This window comes from Notolepis coatsorum, assembly GCF_963971535.1.
Source record: "Notolepis coatsorum genome assembly, chromosome: 4".
NCBI lineage: Eukaryota > Metazoa > Chordata > Actinopteri > Aulopiformes > Paralepididae > Notolepis > Notolepis coatsorum.
The window spans coordinates 126,276,648-126,289,206 of record NC_140168.1 but is presented as its reverse complement, the minus strand read 5'-3'; the positions used below and the strand labels follow the sequence as shown (position 1 = coordinate 126,289,206).

The 12,559-nt window shown below is 41.0% G+C and overlaps 1 protein-coding gene across 2 annotated transcripts in view; it reads left to right on the top strand.

Annotated features, from left to right (window-relative positions):
* Positions 1-12,559, top strand: part of ap1g2 (adaptor related protein complex 1 subunit gamma 2) — a 154,603-nt gene that overhangs the window by 60,155 nt on the left and 81,889 nt on the right. For both annotated transcript variants that reach the window (XM_084312334.1, XM_084312333.1), the window contains exons 8-10: positions 3,979-4,059; positions 4,236-4,334; positions 6,044-6,099. In XM_084312334.1, coding sequence (XP_084168460.1) covers positions 3,979-4,059; positions 4,236-4,334; positions 6,044-6,099 — 236 coding nt within the window. The remainder of the gene's footprint in view (positions 1-3,978; positions 4,060-4,235; positions 4,335-6,043; positions 6,100-12,559) is intronic.

Below are 12,559 nucleotides of genomic sequence, written 5' to 3'. Positions count from 1 at the left end.
TCTTGTTTACCAGAGAGGAGATCCGGTACAAGAATCGAGTTTGTTGGTTGACTTTTTTTATTACACTGGATGCCATTTTGTCACAGGAGAGATTAGCCTCTAGGATGGAACCCAGGTAGGTAATTTCATCTTTCCTTGTGACAATATTGTCACCCACTGTAACTGAGAAGTCGTCGGTCTTGCTGAGTTTGTTATTTGAACCGAAGAGAATGGACTCTGTTTTGCCCATGTGTAATGATAGTTTGTTATCCGCGAGCCATATGCAGATTTTGCCTAGTTCCGAGCTGAGGGTTTTTTCAACCTGTAACTTGTTCTTGTCAGAGACCAGCAGGGCTGAGTCGTCCGCAAACAGGAACAAGTTGCAGTCACAAGCTGACGACATGTCATTTGCATAAATTAGGAACAGTAGCGGTCCTAGTATGCTTCCTTGTGGAACACCACAGCTCACTGTGAGGGGGGGGGATAGGGTACCGTTTACCTCCACCATCTGTTCCCTCCCCTCAAGGTAGGATTGTATCCAAAATGATGATTGGTTGATGGAGGAGAATAAGAAAAGGCAAACCCTGGCTCCAGGTAAAATTGAGTCTGTGGTCCAAGGACGAGTTGAGACTCAAGATAAACTGGAAATGGACCTTCAGGCTACAATAAGACCAGAGGATAGCGTTTCAGCCGCGGGGGCCAGGGCATCATCAAGATTATCATCAAAATTATCATCAAAATTATCATCAAGATCAAGTGGAAGCCACTCTTCCAGGTTATCTGCCTCCCGTATCAGAGCTGAATCTGAGCGTGCCAGCCTACAGGCACGCGCCGCTGCACTTTCAGCCAGACAATCTCTGGATCTAAAGGAGGCTGAATTAGAGGCTAAACTAAAGTTGCAGGATGCTGAATTAGAGGCTAAATTAAAGCTGCAGGAGGCTAAATTAAATCTGCAGGATGCTGAATTAAAGGCTAAATTAAAGCTGCAGGATGATGAATTAAAGGCTAAATTAAAGCTGCAGGAGGCTAAATTAAAGGCTGAATTAAAGGCTGAGAAGGAGAAACTTGACTTGGATACAGACATAGCTGCATCAACGGCCAAAAAATCAAAGTACTTGGAAGTTTTGAAACATCATCTCAAACCAACTCAGTATCTCGAACCATGAGGTATCCATCTCAAACTCACCCACTCCCCTCTCAAATGGATGGGTATGTGTACAACATGCAATCCCAAGAAGATTGTATGAATAAATATGTTGACCAAGCACGAGCTCTTGAAACCTCAGAAGGACTACAGACATTGCAATCTCCAGTAGAGTATGCATCCATAAATGCTGTTCCAAAAACCCCTGTTCAAAGACAGCTCTTGGACCAGTATGCATGGGCACATACACCTCAACAACCTTTACAAGCTCAGCAACCCTCACAGCAGCAACCTCAACAACCTTTACAAGCTCAGCAACCCTCACAGCAGCAACCTCAACAACAAACACAGAGGCCTCCACAAGCAGTGAGACCCAAACTACCATATGTACAACCACAACCACCTGTACAATATCAGACACAGCCACATGTACAGCCACAACCACCTGTACAATATCGGCCACAGCCATATGTGCTACCTCAGCCACAACCTTGGCAACAACCACCTGCACAATATCAGCACCAGCACCCTGTACAGCTTCAGCTACAACCATCTGGAGTTACAGCAGGACAACAGGGTCAAACCCAAACAGACCAGGTTCTATTAAATGTCATGGCAAGACAGAATGACATTACAGAGATACTAGCCACACAACAGAATCTGGCGCTACTCCCAACCAGGGAGATTCCCATGTTTGACGGAGATCCTATGAACTTTAGATCATTCATGCAAGCTTTCGAGTACGGCATTGAAAACAGAACCACAAGTGATCAAGATAGACTCTACTTTTTGGAACAGTACACCACAGATCAGCCTAAAGATCTTGTGCAGAGCTGCCTACACATGCCTCCACAGGATAGATATGTGGAAGCTAAAAGACTGTTCAAAGAGAATTTTGGAGATGAAATAAGAATCACAAATGCTTACATAAAGAAAGCCTTGGACCGGTCCAGCATCAAACCAGAGGATAGTCGAGCTTTGCGCGCCTACACCCGCTACCTGAGAGGATGCAGTAATTCAATGCAGGAGCTTCACTATATGGATGAGCTGGACAATCCATCTAACCTAAGACTGATCTTATCCAAGATACCCTTTAGGATCAGAGAAAGGTGGAGGTCAACGGCATACGACATCCAGGAGCGCACTAAGCAAAGAGCCAAATTCAAAGATCTTGTGACTTATCTGGAGAAACAAGCTAAAATCGCCACCGACCCATTGTGGGGCAATATTCGGGATTATGGTCCTGACAAAGCTGCCCTGATGAGCAGGAACATCAGCCGCACCGGTTAAGGAGAGAAAGGAGAGAAGCAGCTTTGTCACGACAGTGACACCAGCCACAAACAAACTGTGTACAGTCAGTGATGTGGGACACAAGGCAGATGGCTCTGAGGCCTTTAGAACTCCATGTTTATACTGTGCAGGTGAACATTCACTTGAAGCCTGCAAGAGGATAAGAGCTCAGAAACATCTGGACAAAATAGAGTTCTTAACAGTTTGAGTGCCAGCCATTAACATGGTGAAGCATGGTTAAATGCCACCACCCACTTCAATGATAGCATTGTGAACGCATAATCTCTGTCTTACATTATGGCTATGTGTCTAATCTGCCTGTCGCTTATCAATGACTTGTTTGCAGTCAACATTGTCTAAACGGATTGTTTTTTAATCGGTTCATTTTCGTTTTATAGCATTTTGAAAAGCCCTTGTTTTTCAGGAAAATATATAGATTCCGTGATAAAAGGCATTTACTGGAATATTCTAGCATACACAAAAACTTTGTCATTTTTCGGCCTATTTACGAATAGTTTTCAAATAAACGCTAGTTTATCGATAGTATATAATATATGATTCTTTCATTTCCTCATCAGCGATCACCGCGCACACGCACAGGGCAAACGCTTATATCTCTGTGAACACAGCTCTGATTATCCTAAGACTGGTAAAATAAATTCCTTACCTGAGATCAGATGTTATCCAAAAAGATTATTCCAATTCCTGATCACCATTCCAAATATCGATCATTTCTAGAATAGAAATACTTTAATCATCCCGAGGGAAATTTGACACTACAAATCGCGATGATTAAAGTATTTCTATTCTATTCTATTCTATATGATACCAGTGCCTTATTAGCTAATGTACCATAGCCGCAATGCTAACAGTTATAATGGAAAATTCCAGTCACATTAGCACATAAGCTAAACAAATGTGCAATCTTTTTGTGAAACTCTTTGTTCTTGATGGTAAATTGTGTTGCTGTTGGTTTTGTTTCATCAATAAATGATGCAGAATACACTGTGAAGGTATCTTCATAGCTTCGAAATCCTCTATTGTCTGGGGGGGGGGGGGGGGTACTATCTGTAGTGGAAAACCAGGTACCAAAAGTGAATCGAGTGGAGTCGAGTAGGTACCATGCAGTGGAAAAGAGGCAATAGATCATTCATTCATTCAATTAATTCTGTCTCTAATGATATAAACACAATAGATCATCCAATAGTCATTCTGTCTCTAATGATATAAACACATAGATCATCCAATATTCATTCTGTCTCTAATGATGTACAAATAGTTCAACCAATATTCCTTATTTGTCTCACACACATACTATATACACTATCTACCTCTCCTTCATTCTCCCGTTTGCTTACTACTAAAGTAATTGGTCCCTCTCTCTCTCTCTCTCTCTCTCTCTCTCTCTCTCTCTCTCTCTCTCTCTCTCTCTCTCTCTCTCTCTCTCTCTCTCTCTCTCTCTCTCTCTCCTCTCTCTCTCTCTCTCTCTCTCTCTCTCTCTCTCTCTCTCTCTCTCTCTCTCTCTCTCTCTCTCTCTCTCTCTCTCTCTCTCTCTCTCTCTCTAGGTGCGTATCTTGCGGTTGTTGAGGATCCTTGGTCGCAACAATGACACAGCCAGTGATGCCATGAATGACCTGCTAGCCCAGGTAAAGGATGAATGAATGAATTAAATACATTTTCCATAGAATTTAAATGTTTTGTCCATAGGAGTTTGGAATCAACAGAGAGGGATTATTATCGTGAAACAATACAATTTGAGATAAGGTTAACAACAGTGGGTGGTATGTATGACTGATGTGGGTCTGTGTGGCCGGCACCGCAGGTCGCTACGAACACGGACAGCAGCAAGACGGCAGGCAGCGCCGTTCTGTACGAGACCGTCCTCACCGTCATGGACATCAAGTCGGAGAGCGGCCTCAGGGTGAGTGATGCTGAGTGTAGACTACCATACTGTAGTCTACATAATGACTGTCCTCTACCATACTGTAGTCTACATAATGACTGTCCTCTACCATACTGTAGTCTACATAATGACTGTCCTCTACCATACTGTAGTCTACATAATGACTGTCCTCTACCATACTGTAGTCTACATAATGACTGTCCTCTACCACAGGGGTTCCCAAAGTGGGGGTTGCGAGCCGCCGCGGGGGGGGTCGCCAGATGATTAATTTTTTTGTTTTAATCAAATAAAGATTATTATTATTATTTTTTTTTAATGCAGTCAGGCCACTGAACTTAGAAGCAGGCCAGTGTTTCTAGTTGCAGCAGCGTAATAGTTAGATAACCTAGGTGGGGAACAACCAGGAGATCACTGCAACTCACACAAGTTGGAGAACTATCTCTCTCTCTCTCTCTCTCTTGCTCTCACACACACACAAAGGGAGCCGCATGTGATTGGTGGAGGCAGGATCCTTACGAAAAACTGTTGCTGCTAATCATTGACACATGCTAGCCTGTAATAATCCCCCCCAGAAAAATCTACTTTGCATTTGATATATTGCAAATATATGCCATCACACACACTGGCATTTAAAGGGTTAGAATTATAAAATGAATATGTGGTGTTATGATCAGGGCTGAAGTTGAATAAAAGATTGTATTTTTTTCAATCTGAGATAAAAGAAAATACAGAAAATCCATCAAAATCAGTGTTGTTGCTAATCATACATACTAGCCTGTTTTTTAACAATAATTTGTGATGCCATCACAAACACTGGCATTTAAAGGGTACAAATAAAAAAAATCCTGCAGCAGAATGCAGGAAATGAAGTCTTTGTAACAAAAATGTCCTGGTGGGGGACCCCAGGGCCCCAGACCCCCCGCTTAAAAAGTGGCCTGACTGGGGCTATATTTTGCACTATATTTCCTGGCCTGAATGATTTCCCCAGTCCGGCCCTGGTTAAAAGCCTCCAATGCTTATTAGTGTGTGTGCGTTTGAACGTTTGCATGTTTTTATTTTTTAACCTCCTATAATAGTGGGGGTCGCGGCTCTCTGGCACCGTTATTTGGGGGTCGCGGCCTGAAAAGTTTGGGAACCCCTGCTCTATCATACTGTAGTCTACATAATGAGTGTACTCTACCATACTGTAGTCTACATAATGAGTGTACTCTACCATACTGTAGTCTACATAATGACTGTCCTCTACCATACTGTAGTCTACATAATGACTGTCCTCTACCATACTGTAGTCTACATAATGACTGTACCATACTGTAGTCTACATAATGACTGTACCATACTGTAGTCTACATAATGAGTGTACTCTACCATACTGTAGTCTACATAATGAGTGTACTCTACCATACTGTAGTCTACATAATGACTGTACCATACTGTAGTCTACATAATGAGTGTACTCTACCATACTGTAGTCTACATAATGAGTGTACTCTACCATACTGTAGTCTACATAATGACTGTCCTCTACCATACTGTAGTCTACATAATGACTGTCCTCTACCATACTGTAGTCTACATAATGACTGTCCTCTACCATACTGTAGTCTACATAATGACTGTCCTCTACCATACTGTAGTCTACATAATGACTGTCCTCTACCATACTGTAGTCTACATAATGACTGTACCATACTGTAGTCTACATAATGACTGCTTGTGTATCCCAGGTTCTGGCTGTTAACATCCTGGGAAGATTTCTTCTCAACAACGATAGGAACATTCGGTTTGTATCTCTCTCTCTCTCTCTCTCTCTCTCTCTCTCTCTCTCTCTCTCTCTCTCTCTCTCTCTCTCTCTCTCTCTCTCTCTCTCTCTCTCTCTCTCTCTCTCTCAATTCAATTCAAATAGGCTTTATTGGCATGAAATATTAACATACTTATTGCCAAAGCAAGTTCAACATACAAACAATAACATATATATTAAGCAATAAAATACCATACTATTAGTAATAACAGTGACTTTGACTTAAACCCTTTTGCTCTTTGGGGAGCATAGGTCATTCATGAAATCTCTCCAGCTGGTTCGGTGTTGGGCGATTTTCTCTGCTTCCTTCCATGATGTTCTTTCTTCCTTGAGATCCGCCTCGACAGACCTTCTCCAGCTGTTTCTGGGTCTTCCTGGCTTTCTCTTCCCCTGTGGGTTCCAGGTTAAGGCCTGCCTGGTTGTGTTGGAGGATGGTTTTCTCAGGGTGTGTCCAATCCAGCCCCATTTCCTGCGTTTGATTAGGGTTTCAAGTGGTTCTTGTTGAGTGGTTTGCCAGAGCTGTTCGTTTGTGATGGTGTTTGGCCAGTAGATTCCCAGGATCTGTCATAAACATCTGTTTATGAAGGTTTGCAGTTTGTTTGAGGTTGCTTTTGTTGTTCTCCATGTTTCTGCTCCGTATAATAGAACTGATTTGACATTGGTGTTGAAGATGCGGAGTTTGGTCTTTGTGGAGATGTGGTTTGAATTCCATGTTTGCTTCAGTATTAAAAATGCTGTTCTTGCCTTCCCTATTCTTGCTTTGATGTCTTTGTCGCTACCTCCGTCCTTCCCCACGATGCTTCCCAGGTATGTGAAGGTGTCCACCTCGTCCAGTGCTTCTCCGTCCAGTTGTACGGCCTCTTCTAAATTGTGGTTCATCTTCATCTCCTTTGTTTTTGCTTTATTGATGTGTAGTCCTGTGGTAGTTGCAATTGTGGCAAGTTTTGTGAGTTTGGTCTGCATTTGTGTTTGTGTGTGTGAGAGGAGGACTATGTCGTCGGCAAAGTCTAAATCCTCTAATTGAGACCACATTGTCCACTGAATGCCCAGATTTTGTTCGGCTGTGGTTTGTTTCATGATCCAGTCGACTGCCAGAAGAAAGAGGAAAGGGGACAGTAGGCAGCCCTGTCTGACTCCTGTCTCTACTGTAAACCTGTCTGTGAGCTGGCCGTTGTGTATTACTCTGCAGGATGATTGTAGGTACAGGTGTTGGATGATGGTTATGAACTTCGTTGGGATACCGTAATGTGCCATGAGTTTCCATATAGTGTCTCTGTCTAGACTGTCGAATGCTTTGTGGAAGTCGATGAATGTGAGGTGGAGAGATGTGTTCCATTCCAGGGTCTGTTCTATGATAATGCGGAGGGTGGCAATGTGATCTGTACATGATCTGTCCCGTCGGAAACCTGCTTGTTCTTCTCGGAATTCTTTGTCCACTTCTTTGGACAGTCTTTCCAGGATGATCCTGCTCAAAATCTTCCCTGGCACAGATGTGAGCATGATGCCCCTGTAGTTGTTACAGTCCTTCAGGTTGCCTTTTTTGGGGAGCTTCACCAGGTATCCCTCTGCCCAGTCGCTTGGCACCTTTTCTTCATCCCAGATCTGTCCAAAGAGTTTGTGGAGTAGTGTTGTTGCCATTTCTGGGTCTGCTTTTATGGCCTCTGGGGGTATTCCGTCAGGTCCTGGTGCTTTATTGTTTTTCAGTTTTTGAATGGCCTTTTTTATTTCTTGTTTATTGGGCTTGTTGGTGTTGACCGGTAGGGAGTGTACCGCTGGATGGATGTTGGCTAGCGCTGTCGGTTTGGGTCTGTTCAGTATGTCTCTGAAATGTTCTGCCCATCTCTTCAGCTGAGCCTCTTGCTTTGTGAGTGTTTTTCCTTCTTTGTCTAATATTGGTCTGTCCGGAGTTTTGCGTTTATTAGCCAGTTTCCTTGTGATGTCGTAGAGTTCCTTCATGTTGTGTTGAGCTGCTGCTTCTTCTGCTTGAGTTGCCAGGTTGTTGATGAATTGTTTTTTGTCGTTCTTGATGCTCCTTTTTACCCGCTTGTCTGCCGTGGTGTAGTCTTGTTGTGCTTTTACTTTTGCAGCTCTTGTGCGACTATTGTTGAGAGTGTCTTTGGCTAATAACAGTGAGGACAATCAACATGAACATATTCATTTACATTCATTCATTATCAATTACTAACGTCCTCATATGAAACCCTCCAACTAGACTCTGTCTGGAGGAGGGATATACCAGACCTGGAAAGTGACTTTGATTGGCAAGGAGCATGGGCAAATGTCCGTCTTACATCAAGGAACCCGGACCATCAACAAATCAATCTTAACTATATTCACAGGACATACTTGACTCCTATAAGACTGAACAGAATGGGTCTTAAACAAGACTCAAAATGCTCCCAATGTACAAATGGAGACGAAGGGACATTTATGCACATGTATTGGGACTGCCCACCAGTTAAGGCATTCTGGAAAGATGTGACCCATCAATTATCAAAACTCGTATCTTGGAATATACCAGTACACCCCTCTGTATTACTATTGAATGATGTTTTTGAGTTTGCAGTAAATCCACAGCTAAAGAGATTGGTTTTATCGGGTATCACAGTAGCTAAAAAACTGATCGCATCACGCTGGTTTCAACCGGAAAAAATGTGCCGGAAGGTTTGGTTTCTTACATATCTCGATGTGATTTATCAAGAAATATCTACAGCAAGAATTCTGGGTCTCAACGAATCCAAAATGTCATTGTGGTTAGAAGTGGTGGAGAGAATAAAAGCTAGCTTATAATGGTAGTGTCTGGTTAGGAGTGAGGGATAATGGAGGTACTATCCAAGGAGGGGTCCGGGAGGGGGGGGTTCGAGCTGGAGCATATGTGTGTAGGGTTTTAGATAATAGGTATTAGGGGTATATCCTGTATAAGGCATTGGTATAATTGGTAATTTCGTTGGATATACACTGTATACGGTAAAATATTATTATAGACTTTTTTTTGTTTTCTGTTTCTGTACTTGCATGTCATTTTAGCCACCTTAATTGTTAGTTTCATTATGCATTGTGTGTTGAGTACTGACTTTTAATATTTTTTGTTTTGCAATAATAATAATAAAAAAAAAAAGAACATATTCATTTACAAAATAGTCATTCAATCGGGTAGTCATTTTACAAGTGTGGCCACTCAGATACATTTACAAAGCTTGTTCTCTTATTGTGTGACAACCATCTACATCAGGGGTGGGCAATTATTTTTCCCGGGGGGCCGAATGAGCAACTGAAAATATGTTGGGGGGCCGGGCCAAAATTCCAAACTCAATTATGCATAATATACATTTTATTTCTATATAAAAAGCAGTAAATGGCATTGTTTTGACCCCTGGTAAGAGTGTATGTTATTATTTGGCAATTAAAAGGTGAGGTTAGCTTTCAAAAATATCATTTATTCAAATAGAATTTATTTCCAAAATGATAAACTAAATGTGAAACATTAATAACGAGTTTCTATTGTTTCTATTGAAACAAGGATTTTCTTAGCTTTCTAAAGACATCACATCATCTTATAGCAGAAATAAACAAGACATGTCACTGAACTGTGTAAAGAAAAGTGTCCCCGTTTTGTAGCCTTTTTTACTTTACATGCCTATATTAAACATTTAAGAAAAAAAAATATCAAGTGTCCCATTTCACTTGTTATATTTCCACATTTTAGTGTTCTTCAGTTCTTTTTTGTTTCATTCAGTGTGATAAATCCAGTCTCTGTTGAGCTTTAACAAGTCCATCAAAGTCAGGTTGCATGTCTGAGGTGGAGATGCGAAGCACAGCTGCCAGATGTTCATCAGTGAGAGAGGATCTGTACCTGGACTTGGTAAATGTCATGACTGAGAATGTCTGTTCACATATGTAGGTGGATCCAAAGAGAACCAACATCTTCTGAGCATGTCTCCTAAGCGTATATTGTGCGTGTGAACGTTGACATGAAAAGAAAAAAGTAAAAAAAAATAAAATAAAAAAAAAATAAAATAAATTTTTTTTTTTTATTTTTTTTTTTTTTTTTTTTATTTTTTTTTATTTTTTTTTAATTTTTTTTTATTATCATGTAATCTTTCGCGGGCCGGTCAGAATCATCCCGCGGGCCGGATGCGGCCCGCGGGCCGTACAATGCCCAGGTCTGATCTACATACTTTGCAGCTAATGCTGTACACTGACTTTTCTCCCCACACGTATATAACAGCTTTTGATGATCAGGGAGATGGATAAACTGTGGATCCATTTTATTTATTTGATCAAAGAACACTTTTCTTAGATCCTTATATTTCTCACAGTATAGTAGGAAGTGAGGTTCTGTCTCAACATCCCCCTGATGGCAAAGTGAACACAGCCTGGCCTCTCTGGGCAGCCAGTTCTGCCTGTGGCGGCCTGTTTCTATGGCTAGGCTATGTCCACTCAGTCTGTACCGTGTCAATGTTTTTCTTAATTTTATCTCATTCACAGTGGTCAGGTATTCTGCCACCGTGTACTCTCTGTTTAGGGTCAAATAGAATTCTAATTTACTTTGAGATTTGGTTGATTTGTTCCAATATTCTATATAATTTTCTTTTTGTTTTGAGATTATTTGGTTGGGCCAGATTGCTTGGTGTCTGTCCTGAAGCCCTGGTGTTTGTGGGCAGAGATTTCTGACTAGCTGGCAGAGGGAACTCTTATCTGGGTTCATCTCTTGGCTCTGAAGGGCTTTGTAGTGGTAGGAGTGGGGGTCACTTGATTGGAGGTGTGTATAAAATTTGATGGCTTGCTTTTGAATTTGAATGATTAGGGGGTATTGGCCAAGTTCTGCCCTGCATGCATTATTGGCAGTGTGTCTGTGGACCCTAAGTAGGTTTTTGCACAATTCTGCATGCAGTACTTCTAATGGGTGTTTTTCCCATTTTGGGAAGTCTTGGTTAGTTAATGGACCCCACACTTCACTGCCATATAATATTATTGGATTTATTACAGAATTTTGAATTTTGAGCCAGGTCCTAATTGGGATGTCAATTGGAATTTTCCTTTTGATGGCATAAAAAGCCCTTCTTCCCTTCTCCTTCAGTTCATTCACAGCCATGTTGAAGTTACCATTATGATTTATTTTCAATCCCAAATATGGGTAGCTTTTTGTGTTTTCTAATATGTGTGTGCCTAATTTAAATGTATTATGTGAGAGACTCGTGTCTCCTTTGAAAGATCATGACTTTAGTCTTCTTCATATTTACGTTCAGAGACCATGTCTGGCAGAACTGGTGGAGGATGTCTAGGTTCTGTTGTAGACCCTCTTTAGTGGTTGACAGCAGAACCAGATCATCTGCATACATCAACAATTTTACATTGGTATCGTGCAAAGTCAGACCGGGTGCAGTAGAAAGTTCTAATAACTTTGCTAATTCATTTATATATATATTAAACAACGTTGGGCTTAAATTGCACCCCTGGCGGACTCCGCGACCCTGGGTGAAGAAATGTGTTCTTTTATTGCCAATTCTAACAGCACATCTGTTTTTTGTGTACATGGATTTGATCAAGTCATATGTATTTCCTCCAACACCACTTTCTAGAATCTTGAAGAAGAGACATTTGTGCCAAATTGAATCAAAAGCTTTTTCAAAATCGACAAAGCAGGAATATATTTTGTTTTTGTTCTTTTTCACGTGAATGTCAATTAGGGTTTTAAGAGTGTATATATGGTCAGAGGTACGATAATTTGGTAAGAATCCAATTTGGCTTTTACTTAGAACACTGTGTTCCGTAAGGAATTCTATGAGTCTGGTGTTGATGATACTACATAGAAGTTTGCCCAAATTACTCGTCACACAGATACCTCTATAGTTTTTTGGGTCATATTTATCTCCACTCTTGAATATTGGGGTTATGAGTCCTTCATTCCAGACATCAGGAAAATAGCCTAAATTTAGTGTCAAATTGAATAATTTTTAAATAGCCAATTGGAATTTTTCAGAGCTGTGTTTAATCATTTCATTCAATATGCCATCTGTACCACAGGCCTTTCTAGCTTTAAGGCACTGGAGTTTTGATTTCAGCTCTTGTTCAGTGATTGGGAAGTCTAGAGGGTTTTGATTATCCTTTATGATATCTTCCAATTTTTGTAACTTTTCACATACCGTAATTCCTCTAATAGTAACCGGTATTCAATTAAAAACCGGGTCTCTATTAATGACCGGGTGCGCTGTTGAGCTAAGCAATTATAAGCCGGCCCTCCTAATACAAGCCGGGTATATTTTGTTATTGTTGTTATATGCTGGCCTGGCTGTGCAGTAAATACCATATAATGGTATGGTGTTAATGTTTACCAAGAGAGTAAGCCTGCCTCAGAATTGTATAAAACGAAGTTATTATTATTCTTCCGGTATTGTGATTGCACTATTTTACTTTATTTGACCACCTGTAATTGCACTGT